This window comes from Oryza brachyantha, chromosome 1, assembly GCF_000231095.2.
Source record: "Oryza brachyantha chromosome 1, ObraRS2, whole genome shotgun sequence".
In the NCBI taxonomy this organism is placed as follows: Eukaryota; Viridiplantae; Streptophyta; class Magnoliopsida; order Poales; family Poaceae; genus Oryza; species Oryza brachyantha.
In genome coordinates, this window is record NC_023163.2 from 18,943,160 (window position 1) to 18,965,657 (window position 22,498).

Sequence of the window (22,498 nt, forward strand, 5' to 3'; positions counted from 1 at the left end):
TGAACACGACGTTGTGGACTTGTTAGCATGTTGTGATTACATGGCTCAGTCTATTAATAATTAAATACCGATGACGGCGAATATTGTATATACATATTAATATGTTTTAAATAAGATTCAGTGGCACTATGGGGATTTGCCACCTTCTATGCGTGTGTAGTGGTATGCTGAAGCACAATCATCCTTATCACTCATGGCGTCAAGAACAAATGAATAACGCTAAGTAAAATACAGATATGAAAATATACTAGAGAATACACTCAAGAAATATATCATGAGATATAACTCGTAGTTCATCTTAATTCCCCTACTTCGTCATGTAAATAAAGGGTATAAGTAGAATTCCCTCTTTGCCATCTCTCTATATCCATGAGTGACTCTAAGAAAGGAGATTCACCTCTCATTCTGACCACATGAGACTTGGCTCCCTCCTATTTTAGAGTGTCATGTTCTCTATTTCTCAATTTTCTCTATCGCATAGTGTCAGGTTCCTTATGTTTTATAATGATAGGATGGGAAAACATATTTCCACCTATATGTATTCTACAGGTGACATAAGGTTTCAAAAATGGTGTTGGCTATGACAAACGAATTAATCTTTTGATTTTTATATTTTTATTTTAAAAATAAATTCAAGCATACTTTTTATTTGTCCTTTTTAGCTTCTAAAAAGGTTTTCCAACCAAAGTAATGTAACATTCCTAAATATTAATTGGACAATTGAAATTTAGTCATAGCTTTTTATGAAAGCATATCTAGAAAACTTATTAAACCTTGGCCCTCATCATTTGGCTCTTTAATGACATATTGGTCAATAGAAAATAATTTATAAATAAAAGTTTTATATACATGTTCTTAACAATTTAAAAACAAAGCTTAAAATATATGATGAATAAAAGCACAAAATAAACTCTAAATTTAAGGTCCAAAATTTAATTTTTTTGCTTATAAGTATAAGTAGAAACAAAAAAAATAAGGCTCTTTGTTACCACTATTGGTATGATTTGTTGCTAAAAGTGTTGTGGAATACCTGGATATAGGTTATATTTGTATATTGTATGTATTTGTATAGTAAAGGAGGTTCTAAATTGTAAAGAAATATATAAAGATAGATATTGGGTTGTAACTGGCTAGGGATATGGCAAGGACTAAATATTCTGCACACCATTGCTCTGGCTTCTCATTTATTGCCCCATGTTTTTACTGTCGATCTAGATCTCCAACAAGTGCAAAAGCAACTAATGAAAATATATTTGTCGTTATCTTATATTTGTTAGCCAAAGCAAAAAAATCACAAAACCATCAAATATATAATTCTTATAATCAATATCAGCCATTTAAGGCTAATTTACATCATGTATTCATCGATGTGCACATTAATTTATTTTAATTATTATGTTAATAGGAATTTTGTTTTGCCATAATACCCCCAGAATAGAATTACAAGATAAGATAAAACTAGTAACCGGAGGCGCAAAAATTGTCTCAAACTTTTGCAAATAAGCACATCGATCTTCTTACAGTGAACAACCTCCTTTAGACTTCTTTCTTGTGCAAACCATATCCATCATTCGTGTTGGCTTCAGCTGATTTACTTTTTCCATTCTCAACACCACCATTGGTCTTACTAGGAGCATCAACACTATTTTCACCAGAAACCCCCGCACCAACGTTACTACCAACATTTGTTTTGGCCCCAATACCTCCCTTGAACCCAAAGTTTAAGCCAGCGTGTGCTCCTGCACCGACCCCTACACCAACACCAACACTCTTTGATGCACTAGCGCCACCACCAACACTTGCACCAATTTCTTTATTAATGCTAGCACCACCACCAACACTAACATCTTTAGAAACACCTATACCAGCATTCGCATTAGCACTTGCTCCATCCTTTCCTCCAACACCACCCCCACCCTTGCTATTTTCATAAACATTTGCACTAGATCCAATGCCGGCATTAGCATTACCTTTGTCATTAATGTTTCCTCCAATGTCTTCACCAGCTTTAGCTCCTCCAGAGAATCCAACACCCACATTAGCACCAACACCAACATTTCCACCAAGTCTAGCACCTTTAAAGACTCCACCGTTGACACCAAGACCTATATTAGCACCAGCATTAGCACTACCGCCAACATCACCATTTCCTCCGATGCCACCTCCTATTTTAACACTTTTAGAGATGTCGGCGCTAGTACCAGCACCACCATTAGCATTAGCATTACCACCTATATTTCCTTCGTTGTTCCCATCAATTTTAGTATTTCCAGCAATCTCAGGTCCAGCATTACCACCAATGTTGGTGCTACTTTTGTCACCTGTGTATGCTTCATTATCTCCATCACTTTTATTAGATCCAGACGTGACTGCATTAGCTTTAGTACCAATATTTGCATTACTACTTTCGCCTATATTTCCTCCAATGTTACCACCAATTTTAGCTCCTCCTGATATACCAATGCCAAGACCAGCATTAACATTACCACCAATCTTAGCTCCTCCAGAGACACCGACATCAGTGCCAAGACCAGCATTAACACCGACACCTGCATTTCCTCCAATACCCGCACTAATTTTAGCATCTTTAGAGACACTACCACCAAGACCTGCATTAGCAATACTACCACCACTAACGTTTCCTCCAATATCAGCATTAATTTTAGCGTCTTTAGAAATAATAGCACCAAGACTAGCCTTGGCTCCTCCTGAGATACCAACACTAGCACCAAGACCAACATTAGTTTTGGCACCAATCTTAGCTCCTTCAGAGATACCACCTGTGCTTCCTCCAATATTATTACTAATTTTAGCATCTTTAGAAATACTAGCACCAAGACCAGCATTAGCACCAATTTTAGCATTTCCAGCAATCCCAAGTCCAGCATTAGTACCAACATTGGTTCCATTATCCCCATCGCTTTTACTAGATCCAGATGTACCTGCATTAGTTTTAGCACCAACATTTCTATTGCCATTTCCACTAGTACTTCCTCCAACTTTACCATTGACTTTAGCCCCACCTGAGATACCGACATTAGCACCAAGACCAGCATTAGCATTACCACCAAGATTTGCATTGCTAGTTTCACCAGCATTTCCTCCAATATTACCGCCAATCTTAGCTCCTCCTGAGACACCAATATCAGCACCAAGACCAGCATTACCACCGCCACTTGCATTTTCTCCAATACCAGCTTTAAATTTAGCATCTTTAGATATACTAGCACCAAGACCAGCATTAGCATTAATACCACCACCTATGTTTCCTCCAATTTCAGCATTAATTTTATCATCTTTAGATACACTAGCGCCAAGACCATCATTAGAATTACCACCACCACTTGCATTTTCTCCAATACTAGCACTAGTTTTAGCATCTTTAGAGATACTAGCGCCAACACCAATATTAGCACCAATATTGGTTTTTCCACCACCACCCACATTTCCTCCATTACCTCTACCAACCTCGTAATCTTTAAGGACACCGGAATTATCACCAACCCTAACATTTGAGCCAGTGGTTACTCCTGTGTTTGCTCCAATTGCACCTCCTATTTTCGCACTTCCAGAGACACCAGCACTAGCACCAACACCACTGTTAGCATTAGCATTGCCACCTACATTTCCTTCTACATTACTACCAGTTTTAACACCTCCAGAAACTCCGACTCTAGCACTAACACCAACATTTTTGCTAATTTTGCCACCTACGTATGCTCCATTATCCTCAACACTTTTACTTGATCCAGTTGTATCAACATTATCATTAGCACTAGGATTTGTATTGCCACTTCCACCAACATCTTTTTTGATGTTACCACCAATTTTAGCTTCTTTTGAGACATTGGCACTAGCACTAGAGCTAGATTTTGTATTAGCATTGGCATTGCTACTAACACCTGTACTTTCTCCAAAGCCACCCCCAACTTTAGCATCTCCAGAGATGCCATCACCAGCTTGTAGACCACCATTAGCATAAGCATCTGCATTACTGCCAATATATGTATCTGCTCCAATGCCTTCACCAACTTTAGCACCTCCAGATATTCCAGCATTGACATTATCACTAGCTTTTTTGTTAGTATTGACATTACTATTAGCACCTGCAATTTCTCCAATGCCACCACCAACTTTAGCGCCTCCAGAGATATCAGCACCAACCTTGAAACCAGCTTTTGCATTAGCGTTAGTATTACTATCTATTCCTGTATTTCCTCCTATACCACCACCAACTTTAGCGCCTCTAGAGATATCAGCACCAACCTTGAAACCATCTTTTGCATTAGCATTAGTATTACTATCTATTCCTGTATTTCCTCCTTGGGTACCGCCAACTTTAGCACCTCCCGAGATAACAACATCAGCATTGGCATCACCTTGGGCACCTACTTTTCCTTCAAGGCCACCACCAATTTTAGCTCCTCCTGATACATCCGCTCCGCCACTAATATTGTTGCTACTACTTCCATTTGTATTTCCTCCAAAGTCACTATTAAGTTTTTTGTCTTCATATCTATCTACACCAGTATTCGAACCAACAACAACATTACCTTGTCCTTTCCCTGCTAGATTACCTTCTATTCCACCATCAATTCTTTTGTCATCATATGCACCCACGCTGGAATTAGTTTTGTAATTTTCTCCTAGATTACCTTGTTTTCCACCATCAATTTTTGCATCACCAGCGATGATAATGCTATGATCAGCATCACTTGCTTTTTCCTTAACATTTTTGTTATTGTTCACGTCAGAATTGGTACTACCACTAATGTTTCCACCAATATTGCCATTTGCTTTAGCATTTCCAGAAATACCAACACTAGTGCTAGCACCAGCATTTGCATTGCCACCGCCTTCTACCTTTGTTCCCCTAGATGCACTTCCGTCGCTACTAGCACCTCCACTGCCTCCCGCATATTCTTCTACGCTGTTCCCTATATTGTCATTGCCACTCTTACTAGCTTTAGCTCCAGCCCCAGCACTTGCAGCAGCACTAGCTTTAGCATGGGCACTAGCACTGGCACCAATATGAATATTCCCATGTATACCTCCAGATATGTGAACCCCTGCACCACCTGACACTCCTCCTGCAAAACCTCCAGCAATTCCAGTAGCAACTCCTGCTGCTGCACCACCAGCCACTCCTGTAAAAAAATAAAAAAAAAGAATCATTTTATATGTTATATATAAGTAATACCTAATTGGAATAATTATTTTTATGGTCTATTTTTAATAGATGTATTTTTATTTTTGCCATGGTATATTTGAATTATAAAAATATATGCTTGATGCAATTGATATTAATAATTTCCTTTGTTTCATATTACAAGACTTTTTGGTCTTGTCTATATTCATCCTTGGATGAATGCATACGCTTTTTTGTCTAGATTTATTAGCATGTGAATGAATTTAAGTAAAGTCTTATAATATGGAACAAAAAAGTATATATTACCTGCTGCAACGTCGGCCATCTTAGCCATGCTTGTTGCCATGTCTCCTGCAACTTTGCTAAGATCATGCGCTACCTTTTGCAAGATTTCCTGCTTTGCCTTAGTTGCCATATTAACATCTTCTGAAACATCCTTCACGCGTTCTGCAGCCCTCTTTATGACTTCTTGCTTAAACTTGAGTGCAGCTGCAATGTCACCCACGGCAACCTTTGTGTGTTCCTTTGCTACTTTGGAAAGTTGCACTGAGACCTCTCCTGCCATTTGGCTCATCACCTCGGCCGTTTTCTCTAGCATCTCCTCTTTTATATTTATTGCAACTCGTGCACTACCAATAGCACTTTGTATATGTGTCGATGTACGCTTTGCAATCTCCTCTTTGGCCTTTAGGATAAGGGCAGCGTCGGCTGCTGCCTGATTTACATGATGCTCTACCTTTTTTCCAAATTCTTTGCTCATATCTTTGCCATGATGTGGCTTTTGCTCATTCTTCACCCTAAGTACAAAAGGATATAAATGTGTCAAAATTATAAGCATTAAAAAACAAGGTCAGGTTTCTATAAATGCATGTATAGGATACTGATGTGTACCCAAATGAGCCCACATGATATGCATGCAAGTTTGGTTAGGATCGAGAATGTTTTATTTTTCATACCGGCGCCCATAATCTAGCTCGCTATTGGACAACACTGGGGTCACCGTCCATAATGAAATGAGCAACACTGCAAGGATTAGAATGCTGCTATAGAAGTTCACCATTGTTGAGCTTCTCCCTCAATTTTCTGTCCGGATGGGCATGTATGGGTCATGTAGTTTTATAGGATGGAATTCCCCCCTATGTTTGGCTTGCACATGAACAAAAGGACAGGCTTGGGTGGTTGTGTGGACAAGAACATTGCCCTGATCAACCGGAACAGGTCATGTGAACTATATTAGGATACCACCATGCATGTTCTTTTGGCTGTGGAGCACAAACATTCCATTGTAGGGCAACAAAGCTCGAAAAGAACTTTTAGGGCACCCATACTTAGTGTTAAGTCACAAAATTGGAAGGGACAGAAGTAACCGAAAAAAACTTGCATGCTTTTTTAATTTTCTGCACGTGACACATGAGGTATCATAGCATATGCCTTCTTGTTTCAAGTTCCTTTGTTCTTTATGACAATATGACTCAACCTTGAAATCAAAACTAGTCGAGTTTTATGACCGAAATTAAACAGTCTTTCTGAAAAGAAAGAATGGTAAACTAGTTGATTATAGGCATAGAAAACTAAAAACAGAAGTTGGCACACCATTGCAAATATGTATGACATATAATTCCTCAAAAAAATATGTATGATATATCCAACATATAGTCGAAACTATCTCCGAATATGTCTTATATCACGTTTACAGTTTTTTTTTCTTTTTTTACTCCAGGGTGTAGTTCAATCCCTTGTCATTTTTTTCTGTGGTATTGCATATATATATATATACGGTTAGCTGCAAGCTTGCAACTAGTAATCTCAAGATGCGTGTGCATCAGCATGACTGGATAGTGTTTCCAAAATCTCTTGAAGCAGGCATCATCAAAGAGGAGATTGCAGGCGAACCAGGTTGCTTGCACTCTCCTTGGCCATGACAACGCCAGCAGCGGGCTCCAACCCGACGTATCGTGCCTCGAAAACCTTAGGGAGCTTGCCGGCGAGCAGCTGCGCCCTCGCCGCCCCACGTCGTAGCTTCCCCGACGTAGTCTTTGGCACGCCGCCGCTCTGGACTAGCACGGCACGGGCAACCGGTACGCCTACTTCTCTCCACACGGCTTGCCTTATGCCGGCGCAGATGTCTGCAGCCATGTCGGCACCGCCACCGCCCCTCTCGTTTCGAAGCTCCGCCACGACCACCAGCGGCGAAGGTGAGGCAGGCAGCGTGGTAAACGACGCGATGCAGCCGCCTCTGAGGCAGCCCGGCGAGCTTTCGAAGGCGGCCGTCTCGACGTAGTGCGCGGGCACGCGGCGCTCGCTGTCGGCTACTACGATGGCATCTGCTGTCCGGCCGAGAACGTAGAGGTACCGCTCCTCCGTCCCGTGGACTACGCCAAGGTCGCTGGTGCGCACGAAGCACGGGCCGGCTCTCCCCGGCAGCCTCGCGCCGAACACCTCGCGGCTCTCCGGCTCCGGCGTGTCGCCGAGGTAGCCTGACCCGTTGCTTGGCGAGGACAGCCATATCTCCCCCTCGACGCCGTCCTCCACTGGCTTGCCGGTCTCTGCATCAACGACGACGATCTCAATATCCGGCGCCTCGGCCGAAAGTGATGGCCGCGGCAGCCTGGCCGACGGAAGAAGTTTATTGTACGCTGGGAGAGTCGACGACCGGCTATCCCCAGTATATCCTTCCGTGACGCGCCACGCAGTAGACACGAACGTGCAGTTCTCGGCCAGCCCATACGACGGCGAGATGGACGACGCGCGCAGGCCGGCACGGCCGAACTCTTCCAGGAACTCGTCAACCGATGACTTGTAGATTGGCTCGTTCACGAGGATAAGGTTGCGCAAGCTCTGGAGTTGGAGTGGCCGCGTCCCGTGCTCCGAGCGGCCGCGCCTGAGCACCAGCGGCAGCGCGAAGGACGGGACCGGCGTGCATGTGGCCTTGAACTCGGAGATGAGCTCGAGCCAGAGGCGCGGCCGCCGGACGAACGACGTGGCGGAGGTGAGCACGCACGTGGCGCCGGAGACGACGGTGAGGAGGAGGAACATGAGGCCGCAGTCGTGGTACTGCGGCAGCCACGACACGATGACGCTGCCGTGGTGCAGGTCGTAGGCCTTCCTCGCCGCGCGCACGTTGTGCGCCGCGGCGCCCGCGGTGACCACGACGGGCTTCGGGGCACCGGTCGCGCCGGACGTGTACTGCACCAAGTATGTCTCCTTCGGCCCGCAGCCCATGTATCCCGCCGCGCCATCACCAGCCGCCACAGCGGAACCCACCGGCGAGCTCTCCCTCCCCAAGCGATCAACCGCCACCCAACGCAGGCTCGTCAACGCCGCGGCCGACGACCTCATCACGGCGCCGACGTACCGCGCGTCCGCGACGGCCGCGCGCGGCCTCACCTGCGACACGGCGCGCAGGAGGTGCCGGTGAGCCGGGCCCTCCGCCGGCGTGCCGAGCAGGGACGGGTCAGGCGGTATGACAGGCACCGCGACTAGCCCAGCCCGCTGGCACGCGAACATCAGCTTGACCAGCCTAATCCCCGGCGACGCGAGCACCAGGACGGTGTCGCCTCTCGCCAGAACCTCGAGCAGGCCGGCGGCCATGCGTTGCACGGCGGAGTCCAGCTCAGAGTACGTCAACATCTGGCGCCGCGGCAACACGCCGCCGCCGGCCTGGTCGTCGGCCCAGATGAACGCCGGCTTGGAGCCGAGCTCGGAATGCTTGGCCCATACAGGGATGTACTGATCGACCACCGGCCGGTCGGGGTAGTTCGGGTCGTAGTTCTCAGTGCACATTGCTAGCTCGTATTATATATGATCGTATATATCCTAATGCTGTATTAGTTGTTCCGTTTACGTGGTGATACGAGGATGCTGCTGCTACTTCGATCTGTGTAGTGTTGTTTATATAGCAAGCTGCTGTGGCGGCTGCTGATGAAATTTTTATCGTGTAGGTTATATCATCCTTGGGCTTAGTTATTATACTCCCATGGGGAAATTAAGCAATGAAATTGACTTGGGTTGGATGAGGCAAAAGGCAGTGGTTTTGTCCTTGGGTTTAACGAATTCAGAGGTGGATATTGAGGAGAATATCCGTGTGATGACCAGCTAATCATCTTACTACAGGCGTGCATGATTGAGACTATGGCTAAGTATTGTATCCGCAGATGGCAACATTTTGTGGAATCATATCGAAAGTGAGTAGTAAAGTTTACTTTTAGGCCTTTGCTCAACGTCTATTTTTTCACCGTAAATTTTCACCATATAAGTTAAAAAGGGACCACTTTTGGTAACTAAAAAAAGACATATGTACAAGACACTGTTTTATTGATTTTGTTCAAAATAGAGGTAATTTTTTTTAGTTCGTACTCTTGTTATGCATATTTTACTGATGTAGATGTCATTGAATTATGTCTAAAACCATAAAACCTATCTGTGTGAAGTTCACATTATTTTTCTAAAAAAAAATCACATCAACCAAAATCACCATGAAATATGTTTTAGGTTTTTTTTGTCCTATTTTGAAAGTTGAGGATGAAGCAATTGATTTTAGGGTTCTGCGTAAAAAATAGCCTCTGGGTGAAGTTTAGGACTAAAGCTGGACTTTGCCAGAAAAACATCTTGATCTTTCATTTTTTTTCTTTAGAGAAAAAAAAAAGGTCAGACTATCGCTACAAAACATCCTCAAAATTCTTAAAGGAAAGAACAAAATTTCCCTTCTTTGTATTGCCCGCATTCTCCTGCTTGCATGATGGAGTGCAAATTTGAGCGAAACCGCACAGATGAAGTGGCATATAGTATTCAGAATATCCTGGAGCAGAATAAACGAACTTGTCGTTCGACAGATTAGTTAATCCTTCATGCCTGAACCGGTAATACTAATGAACTTTTGGTGGTTAGTGTTCCAAAGATACTCCTACCTAGGTTGCCGGTGATGTCGAGGAAAGGGATCTACAAAACGGCACGTCGTTTTACAATGAAATAAGCATTTTTCTCGAATATGTACCGTGAGATACTAATGTAATAATAAATTTTACATAGAAAACAATGGTATCTCGTGATATCTATTCAAGGATGAAAAAATTGCTTCAATGAAATAGTCTTATATGGGCATGTACAAAAGTAAAAGTAAGGCAATAGCCATTTATATGTATCCACGTTAGATTAATCATCCTACATGACATCATTAACTTAAAAAAACATGGATATTGTCTCTTTATTTGTCTACTACTTGAGCACGTGCTCCCAAGCCACATGCAATCTCTTTTAGAGAAAAACTCCACGCATTGGTTATATGCAACAAATACAAAACATAAAAGATGATGTAATAAATATTATAGAGACAACTAAGTAGATAACCTATTGTACAACTTGTCGGTTTAGCTGTCCGTATATATCAAATAGATACCATCTATCTACGCTGTTGAACATGTCCTTAGTTATCCATTCTGATATACGTTAGGATTGATATCCGGTATTAACCTATCATGTTCTAACGATATCGTGTTTTCTAGCATTTTTAAAGGCAAAAACACCTAAATATCTAATATATATATAAAGTAATAGAAAAAGGAGGCTCCACGTTGTCTCTCACGGGCTAGAAATTCTGAGATTAATTGGAGAAAAATAGAAGAAAAAAAGAAAAGATATTTTTTAGGAGAAAAGAACGGCAAAAAAAATGAATCGGACAATGAGAAAAAAAAAAGGAAAGAACGGCAAAATTGAATCGGACAACGAGGAGAAAAATATTTTTTAGGAAAAAAGGAAAGAACGGCGAAAAAAATGAATCGGATAACAAGAAAAAAAAAGGAATCTATTATATATTTATATATATAGTAATAGATAAAAAAGCCACCATATTTACTATTATAGTATAGAAAATCTCATATTAATTAAAGGAAAATACGCGCACGGTACTGAAAAGGAGTCTCCACGTTGTCTCTTATGAGCTAGAAATTCTGAGATTAATCAAAGAAAAAGAAAAAAGAAAATATCAACCGGACAATGAAGAGATAGAAATAGAAGAGCATTCGGCGCATGCGACCTCCATGCATTGAGACCGGGACGTTGGATTTGGAATCGGAGAAGGAAAAGAGAAAAAAGAAAAAAAATTGGAATAGGACGAGGAAAGAAAAGATCAATTTAAAATAAAGAAAAATAATAATAACAAGACTCCATGCGTAATCAAGTTTAGAAAAATCCAAATCTCAGATATAAAGAAAAGAGTCCACGTGTAAATACATTTTAGAAAAATATAAATCTTAGATTAAAAGTTTTAAAATAGTTGATACTGAGGGAGGAGCCTATCTATAAATGCAATTTAGAAAGATCTAAAATTTTGGTTAAAAATAAAAAATTTAAATAAAGATAAATAATAAAAAAGAGTCCACTTGTAAATAAATCTCGGATTCAAAAGTTTAAAATAATTGATATTTTTGAGGAAGGTCCATATATAAATACAATTTAGAGTCATCTAAAATTTCGATTAAAAAGAATGACTAGATTAGAAAAAAATAATAAAAAAGCCTATGTGTAAATACAGTTTAGAAAAATCAAAATTTTGGATTAAAAATTTTAAAATAATTTTAATTTTGGAAAATTTAAATTCAAATTAAAAATTAATTATTAATTATTATCTAAATAAGAGACCCTGTATAGATTCAATTTATAATGGCTAGCCACATAATATGCACGGGGCACCGTGCTACTTATTTAAGCAAAGCACCTACATTTACGGGCCCAAGACATTTGGTGGACTATGGCATGTATAACATCCCATCCTTCGATATTTGTGCTTACATGATGTTCTTCAGGAGATTGAGCAGACACATTCTTAGCTTCGAAATAAAGTTAAAATTTAGATCAAGCACGGTATTGTGGCATTGGAACTCAACTTTCACAATAAATGGATTCTCATCTACGAGGTACGGCGATTCATTTTCTCACATTACGGTTTAGCTATATGGTTGAAACTTATTCGGCTGGTTCTTCAGAAACTTGCAGTAGTCCTGCCTGTCTGCTACCCATAACCCCAATTCACAATCCATGTAGAATCGTTTTTAAGGTTGGTGAACATAAATCCTCTCAAACTAAAACAAACCAATACGAATTCATAAACGTGGAACTCCAGTTCTTCATATCAAATCAAGCGGTCTCCTTGGGGAATTCAGCGTTGACGTACGCGAGGAACTCCTTGAGGTGCTGGTTGTACACGCAGGGCCTCTCAATGTGCACCAGGTGCCCTGCCTTGCTGATGCTCTGCAGTGTCGCCTTCTCTCCGAGCTGCCTGCATAGTTCAAAAAAAAAAATTGCAATCAGTTTAGTATTCAGTTCATGTGGTTCAAGCTACCCATCCTTCGTGAATGGTGGAGCTGAAATTTGAAGTTTTTTTCAGAGTGGCATACTCTTTCATCGTCATGGCGAGCTCAATGTTGAAGATATTGTCGTTCTCTCCCCATAGCAGTAGTATTTTCTGCCGATGCAAGTGCAAAGCGGTTGTCATATATGGAGATTAGTCTGATGACTTGTGGCTGTGGGCATGTGGCTTCAATCAAGCAGTTCTGGAACATATAGTGATGCTCCTAACTAAATTTTCCATAACAAAGTATGCCCATTAATAGGGCATGTGGTTTCAGCAATTCAAGGGGAATACTACTTGTACATAGATTCTAGACTTGAATGTGTTGCAGTACTATCACTCAGGAAGTATGAGACTGACTCTCTTCAATTTCTAGACTAAAGATGAATAAGGAAACAGCTTTTAATTTCACATTAGAGGCTAAACAACATAGTCCAAAAGGAGTAGGGAATCACCCTGGACCTGCAGTCCTGCACCCAATTTTCAGGCAGCAGGCTGGCTGAATAGTCAACGTTCCATTGTTTCACTGTATGCAAAGTTAAGCTCTTCCATTGTTTCACTGTATGCAAAGTTAAGCTCTTTGGAAACATAAGTTAATTCTATGATTCTGCTTAATCTTGCCAACCATAATAACGGAGAGACAATTATGACACAGATATGACAAAATAATATATATTATCTGAAGTACTTAAAAATCTTCGAAGTAGTAATAGGTTTGACTGGATGTTTGCAACAAACAACTACTCCATCCACCTGGCTATATAATCATTTCTAAGTTACTTATCAAACTTTAAGATATGGGCAGAGTAAGACAGAAAAAATAGAGGAACTTTAAACATGTAAGGATGGTTGGAAGTATGATAAGAAAAAAAAAATGAACACTCTACTTCTAAAATTCGCATTAGTCTATTTGCATAGTATCATCCTTATACTTTTATTCTCGCTTCGCATAAAAGTTATAATCCAGAAATATCATAATTGGAACACTGAGACTTTACCAGCAGACTCTCACTTACCTAAACTTCTAATATGATACTAAACCACCACTACACAACCACTTCTACGCCAGATAGACCTAAACCACACTACTACTAGACTTCAAATGAGTTATGCGGTTACAAGCATAAAAAAATAAGAAAATAAGAATGAATATGCACATCAATCCATAAGAATTTTTTTACATGATATTTAAGTGTATATAATTTTTTTTGTGCTTTCTCTAAAAGGAAATTTTTCTTTGGGTTTTCTATACTTCATTCTTACCTACCAACCAAATAATACTCATGTGAATTAATCCTTAGAAAACTTAAATCCGTTGGCCTTTTTCTCCAAATCAAAGGAGCCCTTGCATTGAGTACTTAAAATCCAGTTCCATCTTTGAAGTGTCGGTTCACACAACCGGAGCACGTTACTTGACAATTTGCATTTCTATTTCTTTTGTTAGAACGATTGCATTCATATTTATCATGCAGATCCCCTTCTTATGTATTCCCTCCATCTTAAAATATAAGGAATTCTAAAGACAAATCTAAGCAATCGCATGTCTAGATTTATTCACAAAAACTCTTATATTTAAGATCAGAGGTTCTACTGAGGTCTTGATAGCATACAAAGTGCACAGCAATCAATGAAGTAGAGATCAATCGGGCGGTGGCCAAACACACCTGCGGCAAAACGGGCACGGTGGCGTCTTTGTTGCTGACCACCAAACCTTCCAGCAGCTCGGCTCTTTCCTTTCGGTTGGTGAACATCACCTGCGTGCACATTTCAGATCATCTCGATGAGCTACCAGTAGTGTTGTTGTTGACCATAAGCACAAGCAGATTAAGCAGATTACTCCACACAACTACTGCTCACTCAATAATCGAGACTTAATTAATCAAAAGAGGTGTAACAAATGGAGAACCGAACAAATTAATCAGGCGAGTTGATTGATTTGATTAGATGAGTACCTCGAGATAGTCCCTGTGAATGCGGTCAGGGAACCAGAGGTTCCTGTGGGTGGCAATGGAGAGCAGCGCCTTGAGCCCCTTGACGGTCTCCGGCAGCAGCAGCTCGGCCGACGACTTGACGCCGATCCTCTCCAGCGTGGTCTCGCTGATGGAGTCGGTCATGGCGATGACGGAGCCGGACACGACGAGCGACGCGACCAGGTCCGGGTGCGACTCCGCCATCTTGAAAGCCACCATCCCGCCGTAGCTGAACCCCACCACCGTGCACCGCTCCACCCCGAGCTTCCGCAGCGCCGTCACCAGGCACTCCGCCTGGAACCCCGGCGACCGGTCCGTCGACGGCGACGTCGACCCGCCGAAGTAGAGCAGGTCAGGCACGTACACGTCGTAGTGCTTCGCCAGCACACCAGCCTACGTACACGCCATGCACACGCGCACGTCAGATCATCATCATCATCATCGCACCGCTGAATGCTAATGCTACACGAGATGCACAAACCTGGAACTGCCACGTGACGACGCCCTCGGCGGCGAAGCCGTGCACGAGCACGACGGCGGGCCTCTCGCTGCCCGTCGGCGGCGCCTTCTGCTGCTGCTTGCTGCTGGTGTTAGCCGCGTCGGCTTCGTCCCGCACGGTGCCCCTGTCCTTGGGCACCTTGCCCTCGGGCATCCAGAAGCTGATCACCGTGCCGGCGCCATCGACGTCGACCGTGTGCTGCCGGAGCCCGGCCCTCCTCAGGAGGAAGTACACCAGCGGCTTCGGCGCTTCCACCAAGTTCACCATGGATCGATCCCTGTGCTTTCGCTGCTAGCTCGCAAGCTGATCAACGTGCACAGCGCGCGCGCGCGCACACACACACAGACACAGTAGCAGTAGCAAGTACACCGCCTTGTCGATCTCTGTGTTTCTCTTGGGTTCTTCTACGCAGCGGCCGTCTTATATAGGGACCAGAGCGTAGCTGTGTTCATTGGTGCGTCACGGAACAGTGTTTGTGTTTTTTCGGTTCTGTTGAAAAGCATTCAATTGTTTTTTGGATTGATTGTTTACAGTTGGTAGTTGTGAGTTGTTCAGTGCTACCTCCCACCATGACGCGGGAGAGGGGAAGCAGATCAGCTTTTCTGTGTGTGCAGTACGCAACGTGACAATGAAATTAAAACATAGTTTCGAGTATGGAATAGTAATTAACTAGGGCACTACTATGCAGGGCATACTGCATCAATGCAGGAAGCAGGGCACGAGGGTCTCGCTTTCAGAGATGCAATATATTAATCCTAGAGAGCAAAGCATTTATCGGACCAATCGATCCATTATAATCTCTGTCCTCGAAGGGTAAAGATAGTAGCAGAACTGTGCCATTACTTTAGGTCTTTTTCATCCAAACTACCCGGATTTCTGGTGCAATAATACGGATCGAGATGGATTTTATTTAAAAAACTATTAAATTTTCTATGTTCCAAAAAATGAACTAGAAGATTTTGACGTGTCATTACTGAGCTTAAAAAAAACTCAAATTTAACAAATATGGAGTAGTACATGAAAAACTATTTGGTGCCACAGTTACCTCTAGCATTCGATAAATCATAATAATATTAACTGAGATTCTGAGTAGAACTCAGCATGTGTTTATTTGTTTTGATTTTTGAATTACTAGTTGATCACGCCCGCGGTTTGGTACGAGTAGAAAATATATTATACTATTGCCTAAAATAAGTGGAAATGTATTTTTCAGAAAATGTGTTATTCACCTTTTCTCTATAGGGATTATTTATCTAACTTTGATTTTATATATAACTATCCATTTAGATTTGATTGTTTCTGATGTTAAAACTTCAAGTGGTAATCATAAATTTTAGAAAGGAAATAGATGATGAGGCAGATTCACTATCATCACAACTAACTTTTTTTTAAAAAAAGAAGTATAAATTAAGAGTCTGATTTTTTTCACTTTATGAAAGAAAACATGACACGGTTTATTTGCAATAAACAAAACTATGGGTAAAAATTTTATATAGGTGTCTATAACGATTCAAAATAAATATTGAAAAAAAATAAAATCAACTCTAAAATTTTAGTAGGAAAGCTGATAATACCATATTCAGCATTGTCGTGTGCCGAGGATACAAAGCTACATGTCCCCATACTAATTAAAATCTTCATTGCACACTGTGCATAAAAGCAAAGGAAACAGAGGAAGCGATATATCTTATTATCCGAGGTCGTAGTCGTAAGATCCACGGCAACATTCCCGGGCAGATAGATTTCACCGATGGACAGGTGAACCAAACCAACCAAGCAGGGATCATGCGTGTATGAAGTCATCGACCTAGCTTCGTCCAGACGTGCGCCCTAATTCTGTGGGGGCTGCTGCCCCGTTTGAAAGGAACTTGTCAGCACCATCAACGACACCACCTAAAAGGCTAAAAATACGTTATCAGGGGCAACATCATCGTGACACGGATCGGAATAACGAGATTGGACAGCCTGAATTCCCCATTTGATCGCTCCTCCTGGACCGCTATTAATTACCGTCTCCGTTTCATAATATAAGATGTTTTACTTTTTAGTTGTAACGTTTGATCATTCGTCTTATTTAAAAATTTAGTATAAATATAAAAAATGATAAGTTGTGCTTAAAGTTTTTTTAATAATAAAATAAGTCACATGCAAAATAAATGATATTTTCATAGTTTTTTAAATAAGACAAATAATTAAATATTGCAACCAAAGAAATCAAACATATTACGTTCCTAACAGAGGGCGTATTATTTTTCAGATCTAGGAACGTAAGTACTGACTGATAGCACTACAATTGAATTGCGTAATGACAATTATTTTTTTTTTGGCTCGAGTTAGATGAGCTGCTCTTACCTAATACCTACACATGAACAACCACGCGGCCGATCGGGCCAGCGCTTTGCTTGTTTGCTGTTGCGTGCACTACTGCATGGAGACACGCCTATTGTTATTTTTGTTGCCAGGGTCAGAGATCGAGCTAGTGGCTGGCTAGCGTAGTTGCAGAGTATTACCTCCGTCCTGAAATAAGATGTTTTTTAGTTTTTTTATATAATATTTCGACTCTTCATCTTATTTTAAATTTTTTTATGATTATGCGTGACTAATTTTTTTAAAATTTTTTATAATTTTTTAAATAAGACGAATGGTCAAACGTTAGATACAAAAGAAAATAAAATTATTATGGGACGAATGTAATAGCAGATTATACCGCCCAAAGGGCAAAGGTACAAATAGAGCTAAACATTAACTACAGCATTTGAAGCATGTTTTCAGTAGCTACCTTTGGCCCATTATTCCTGTGCCTTTGAGGCTTTCACCTGTCAGCCCATGTTATGGCTTGGCTCGTCGAGTTCTTAACGATTTCGTTTTTGGGCTTTCAATCCAATCAGCCAGCCATTCCTGTCACGCAGTCAGTCTCAGAATGGAATAAGTCCACTTGAGATCCTTCAACTTATCGTCCAGTCTGTTTTTCGTCCTTGGACCGTAAAACCGGATACAACCGGTCCCTGAACTATCAAAACCGGTGCAAAAGAGGTCCCTCGACGGTTTTAAAGGCGGTTTTGGCTGACTTGGCGCCTACATGGCTAATTTGACTAGGTCTTCGTCCCACATGACATTGACATGACGCTTACGTGGCAATTATATATCAGAAAAATAATAGGCCCACCTGTCAGCTGAGAGGGGAGAAGGAATGACATGTGGGGCCCACATGAGCCCCACCATATTTATTTCTTTTGGGTAGCTGACTGTGGCACACGTGGGCCTATTATTTTTAAATCATTTTTTGTGTGCAGCTGATAGGTGGGTCATTGCTTTTTTGATATATAATTGTCACGTAAGCGCTATGTCAATGTCACGTGGACCGGAGACCTAGTCAAACTAGCCATGTAGGCGTCAGGTCAGCCAAAACTGCCTTCAAAATCGTTGATGGACCTCTTTTACGCCGGTTTTGATAGTTCGGGGACCGGTTGTATCTGTTTTATGGTCCAAGGACAAAAATAGACTGGACGATAAGTTAGGTGATCTCAAGCGGACTTATTCCGTCTCAGAATCAAGTGGTACATTCTTTTCTCACTTTGATGACACGATGTTTCAGGCATCCGTTCCTACCCATCATTCCTCCCCAGCCAACGCCACGGAGAACCAAACAAAAACGCTCCGTTTCTTTAAGCAGGAGGAACCTTATATATTCAGGCGCAGCAGGTGCAGGTACTCCAGCAGCCCAGCTAGCTGTAGCAAAGAATTCAGTTGCAACTAAAATATATACACAGGCCTGTAGTACAGTACATAGGCCTGAATCAACTAATCTAATTTCAGATGCACCGGGCTATCAGATCAACTGCTGCAGCTCATCTCAGACTAATAAAAAGCCAAGCCATCCATCCCTGGGCATATCTATTTTTTTTTCTTCCGGCTGGGCCCTGCGCTGCGTTGCGTCCAACACCAGAGTACAGCTGCGCAAGGTACGGACCTGAGAATCGTCCTCGATGTGCAGTCAAGAAGCTAGGCACGAGGATAGCCAAAACCAGGAGGGCATTTTTATCACGCCGTGAACGCTCGTAGCATGGTGGTATGCGCAGTGCAGAGGCTGCAGTGGCCGGACATATATACTGCTGGCGGAAAGGAAAACCAATGTGCCGGTGGCGCGCGTGGTCGAGGGTGTTGGGATTCCGGGATTGTTGAAGCTGCTGCTGCTGCTGCAGAAGGCGGTGAGGAGAACCCGACGGGGCGTGCGGCAGCGGCGGCAGGGCCAGCACTGCAGCAGCAGCTCACGGTGCGGGCGGACGTGGTGGCGCGAGGTGGGTGGTTCACGAGCTTCCCTAAGCGCGCGCGCAGTGGCGCAAGAGGACACTGCGCCTGGCCTCCTGACGCTTGCTTGGGGCCCAGCCCGCAGCCGGACGGCCTCGTTTTCTTCTTTTTTTTTTTTTATCCCTCCGTGCTGATGAACCTTAACACCTTGTTTTGGAAACGGAACTGCTAAAGATGCTGGCGCAAGTTTTTGGACGAAGAACTTTCAAGCATAAATATTGTGTAAGTGTAGTGTGGTTACATAATAATAACTATTATGTAATTGCATTGAAACTATGGTTTTTGGGACTATCATATCAAATCTATATTTCAATCTGAAAACTTTTGATCTAAAATATTTATTATGGTTATTTGGACAGTCTTCTTCAAAACACATAGAGTTATATCTATGTTACCCGCTTTAACTTGCTCGAGTCTTTTGGGGTCATGTTTTGGATGTTTGAGGGAAAGGCAAACGACACATTTGCAAACTAAAAATAATTTATAAATATAATTTGTATATATATATACTTGTATATCTAAAAGTTAATGCTGAAAAATAAATTACGACGAAGATTTCTAAAACCAACTCCAAATTTAAGGTTAAAAATTTAAATTTTGTCTAACAAGAATAAGCATAAGCCAAAAAAAAAATAGGGGCTTTGAATAAATCCTTAGCTATCAAAGACGTCACTGCTCCACTCTCCTTAGAATGAATTCGCTCGTCGAGATGAATTATACCCTCATTTTTTTTCATTGAATAACCATTGCCTGTGATGTTCCTCTGCATACGAATTCAACGATTTAAGGGTCCATGAAGAAACTTCGAATAGAAAGCTTTCCAGTTTTCAGTTACCCCCATCCCCTGTGTTTTCGTGTACTAGACTACTAGCTGGGAGGTTAGGGTTCTCTCAAGTCAACTGGCGCTCTCTTCATATCTTCAATTGTTGGAGCCAAAACAAGTATGGTCCATAAGAAAGAAAAGGAATGCATATATATTGCTAGCATTATTGGAAAAGTTATCCCTTGTAATTTATTCCTCCAATTGTTTCTTAAGGAGTGGTTTTAAATGTAAAATTCAGTAAAAACTCCTACTAGTACTAAGGTACCAACAACCATAAAATTTCCATGTTCTAAATGAACATAACTAAGTTTCACATTTTGGAACATGTCCAATCAATGTTTGGAATTATTGACCACATTAATATTTGTAAAATCATGTGCATGAATAAGAAGATATTGGCATATTAAACTTTAGAATTACTTCCGAATTTGTATGTCTTTCAGAATTTCTAGTGTTAAAAATACTAGTCAAATGTGTGGATCGAAGACCGTACCAATACATCAAAACTAACTTATCTTTTAAACCCCGAGACATCCAAAATGGTTTATTCATTGGATAACAGGAAGCAATATTGAACTTTGTGTAAAGGATTGCAAGTGCAAAGAGCTAGTGACACCTATCTTGCTAAGCTAAGAGCTCTAGCTCCAATTACGTTGCATGCCTTGTATCGCTGTCACAGGGAATGCGACGGCACGCGCGTGTGCAAATGGACAAAGCAGCGAGGTTGTCACCTTATGTTCTCTGCATTAGTTCACATGTAACTAAGAGTCACATGCCAAAGCTAGTGTTCTCTCTTACCCAAAAGGAATGCCACTTCTCCATGGCACCCAAGGCACACTCGCCCATAATTTACAACCATAGCTCTCTCTCTCTCTCTCTATGGCCCTGGAGGCATTAGTGTCGATCTACCAGGTCGGACAGGCAGACAATACGTACGCACGTAGAAGCGGCCGTACGTGGCCGCATGCACCTGCATTATGCATGGGGATGGAGATACACTATCTCACCTACTTGTACGTATCTCAAAAGACTGTCAGGCCTCGTGACAAAGTGTACGTGTACTTGTTACTTACAGAAAGATGACTAGTCGTGGTATTCTTCTACGTTCCTGCTGCAACTTGTGAAATGTCGTTTACTTTAGCTGCATGCATGTATCCACCCTACATTTATAATTGCCGACTCATGGCCACCGAATTGAACGACCTTGCAGAGGCCGCAGCGACAAATCTGCATCTTGCTTGTGATTGCCACTGCCGAGTGGCATCGTGTACGATATGTAGCTTATTATACCTTGCTACACGCATACATCGCATTGAATTGGCAGCACGTTCGTGCATGCACAGATAGGGTGATAGGGGCATTTTTCAGGTAGACACTTGTTATTGCCGATCGACTGCTGTGGTCAGGCCAGGACACCTGCGCATGAAGCATACACATGTCGATCGAATGCAAATCGATATGGTAGCAATATTAAGCATGCAGCACATGGACCATCTGCCGCTTGGCAATAATCAATACTCCTGATTATATTATACAACACGCACACACACATAAATTCCTGCAATGTAATGAATTCACCATCGTTGGGAATAGCAAAAGCACAGCTACTCAGTTAGGTGTGTCGATCGATGAAGCTAGCGAGCTTAGCCATGGAGGATGGGGGACAAATCTCGAAGCCAGCATGATTGGACGATCGACGGATTGTGGAGTGGAGTACGGGAGGGAGAACCAGAGGCGGACGGATCGAGCAGGGCGAGGCGAGCAGCTTAAGGTAAAGGGGGTAAAGGTTTCGGCTGCGTTGCCGCGCGCGCGCGGCAGTTGGCCCGCAGGCCGGGTGCGGACAAGCGGAGGGGCAGGGGCGTACGCCTCCGCCCGTGACCGTCGACATGTGACCAGGCGACCGCATGTGCGCGTGCATGCACCGGTTGCTCGGCGTCACGCCACGCACCCGCCCCGCGCGCCCCGCTCGTCTCCTAGCTATAGCTTCTGCCGCCGCTGCCACTCTCTCTCACGCACACACTTCTCTTCTCTCGCTGGATGGTGTGCGTGACTCTGAACTTCTGATGAAGAGGCCGGTGGTTGCTCGCTCGCTGTGTACCGGGGAAAATGGCCCGCGCGCCGTGACGGGCGGAGAAGTGATGTGGGCGTGCATGCTGGCAAAGCTGTATATATGCGGCGCGGTCATTCCTGGCCACACGTACAATGATTTTCCCCCTTTGCTAGTAGCTCCGCCATTTCGGGTCGCACGCATGCCGGCGCAAATCTGGCTCTTCCGGTTATTCCCAGCCACAAGTTTACCCATCTCTCTACCCGTCACGTGCGTCTGCTGTTTGGAGTCAAGCTAATCTAATTCGACAGACACGCCACTGGTGCCGATAGCACCAGCTAAGCATGATTAGTGCCA

The 22,498-nt window shown here is 42.6% G+C and overlaps 3 protein-coding genes across 3 annotated transcripts; all 3 read right to left on the bottom strand.

Annotated features, from left to right (window-relative positions):
• Positions 1–1,308: 1,308 nt before the first annotated feature.
• On the bottom strand, positions 1,309–6,214 carry LOC102721980 (fibroin heavy chain-like). Its single transcript, XM_015833560.1, has 3 exons — positions 6,106–6,214; positions 5,456–5,946; positions 1,309–5,147 (listed from the first exon to the last, which is right to left on the bottom strand). The coding sequence occupies exons 1-3, from the start codon at positions 6,207–6,209 to the stop codon at positions 1,537–1,539; spliced, it is 4,206 nt and encodes a 1,401-aa protein (XP_015689046.1). The 5' UTR covers positions 6,210–6,214; the 3' UTR covers positions 1,309–1,536.
• Positions 6,215–7,018: 804 nt separating this feature from the next.
• Positions 7,019–8,932, bottom strand: LOC107305173 (long-chain-fatty-acid--AMP ligase FadD32-like). The gene has a single exon (XM_040520649.1). The coding sequence runs from the start codon at positions 8,930–8,932 to the stop codon at positions 7,019–7,021; it is 1,914 nt and encodes a 637-aa protein (XP_040376583.1).
• Positions 8,933–11,865: 2,933 nt separating this feature from the next.
• Positions 11,866–15,343, bottom strand: LOC102722715 (epoxide hydrolase 3-like). The gene is made up of 5 exons (XM_006644347.2): positions 14,946–15,343; positions 14,447–14,857; positions 14,159–14,248; positions 12,541–12,608; positions 11,866–12,422 (listed from the first exon to the last, which is right to left on the bottom strand). The coding sequence occupies exons 1-5, from the start codon at positions 15,228–15,230 to the stop codon at positions 12,281–12,283; spliced, it is 996 nt and encodes a 331-aa protein (XP_006644410.1). The 5' UTR covers positions 15,231–15,343; the 3' UTR covers positions 11,866–12,280.
• Positions 15,344–22,498: the final 7,155 nt, after the last annotated feature.

What these genes read in the sequence shown, in the direction of transcription:
- LOC102721980 (XM_015833560.1), bottom strand. Translation starts at nt 6,209, where the DNA reads ATGGTGAACTTCTATAGCAGCATTCTAATCCTTGCAGTGTTGCTCATT. An exon ending in GAGCTAGATTATGGGCGCCG is followed by an intron (nt 5,947 to 6,105) that starts GTATGAAAAATA and finishes TTTTGTACTTAG; the next exon opens with GGTGAAGAATGAGCAAAAGC. An exon ending in GATGGCCGACGTTGCAGCAG is followed by an intron (nt 5,148 to 5,455) that starts GTAATATATACT and finishes ATTTTTTTACAG; the next exon opens with GAGTGGCTGGTGGTGCAGCA.
- LOC107305173 (XM_040520649.1), bottom strand. Translation starts at nt 8,932, where the DNA reads ATGTGCACTGAGAACTACGACCCGAACTACCCCGACCGGCCGGTGGTC.
- LOC102722715 (XM_006644347.2), bottom strand. Translation starts at nt 15,230, where the DNA reads ATGGTGAACTTGGTGGAAGCGCCGAAGCCGCTGGTGTACTTCCTCCTG. An exon ending in TTCACAGGGACTATCTCGAG is followed by an intron (nt 14,249 to 14,446) that starts GTACTCATCTAA and finishes ATGTGCACGCAG; the next exon opens with GTGATGTTCACCAACCGAAA. An exon ending in CCGTGCCCGTTTTGCCGCAG is followed by an intron (nt 12,609 to 14,158) that starts GTGTGTTTGGCC and finishes TTGCATCGGCAG; the next exon opens with AAAATACTACTGCTATGGGG.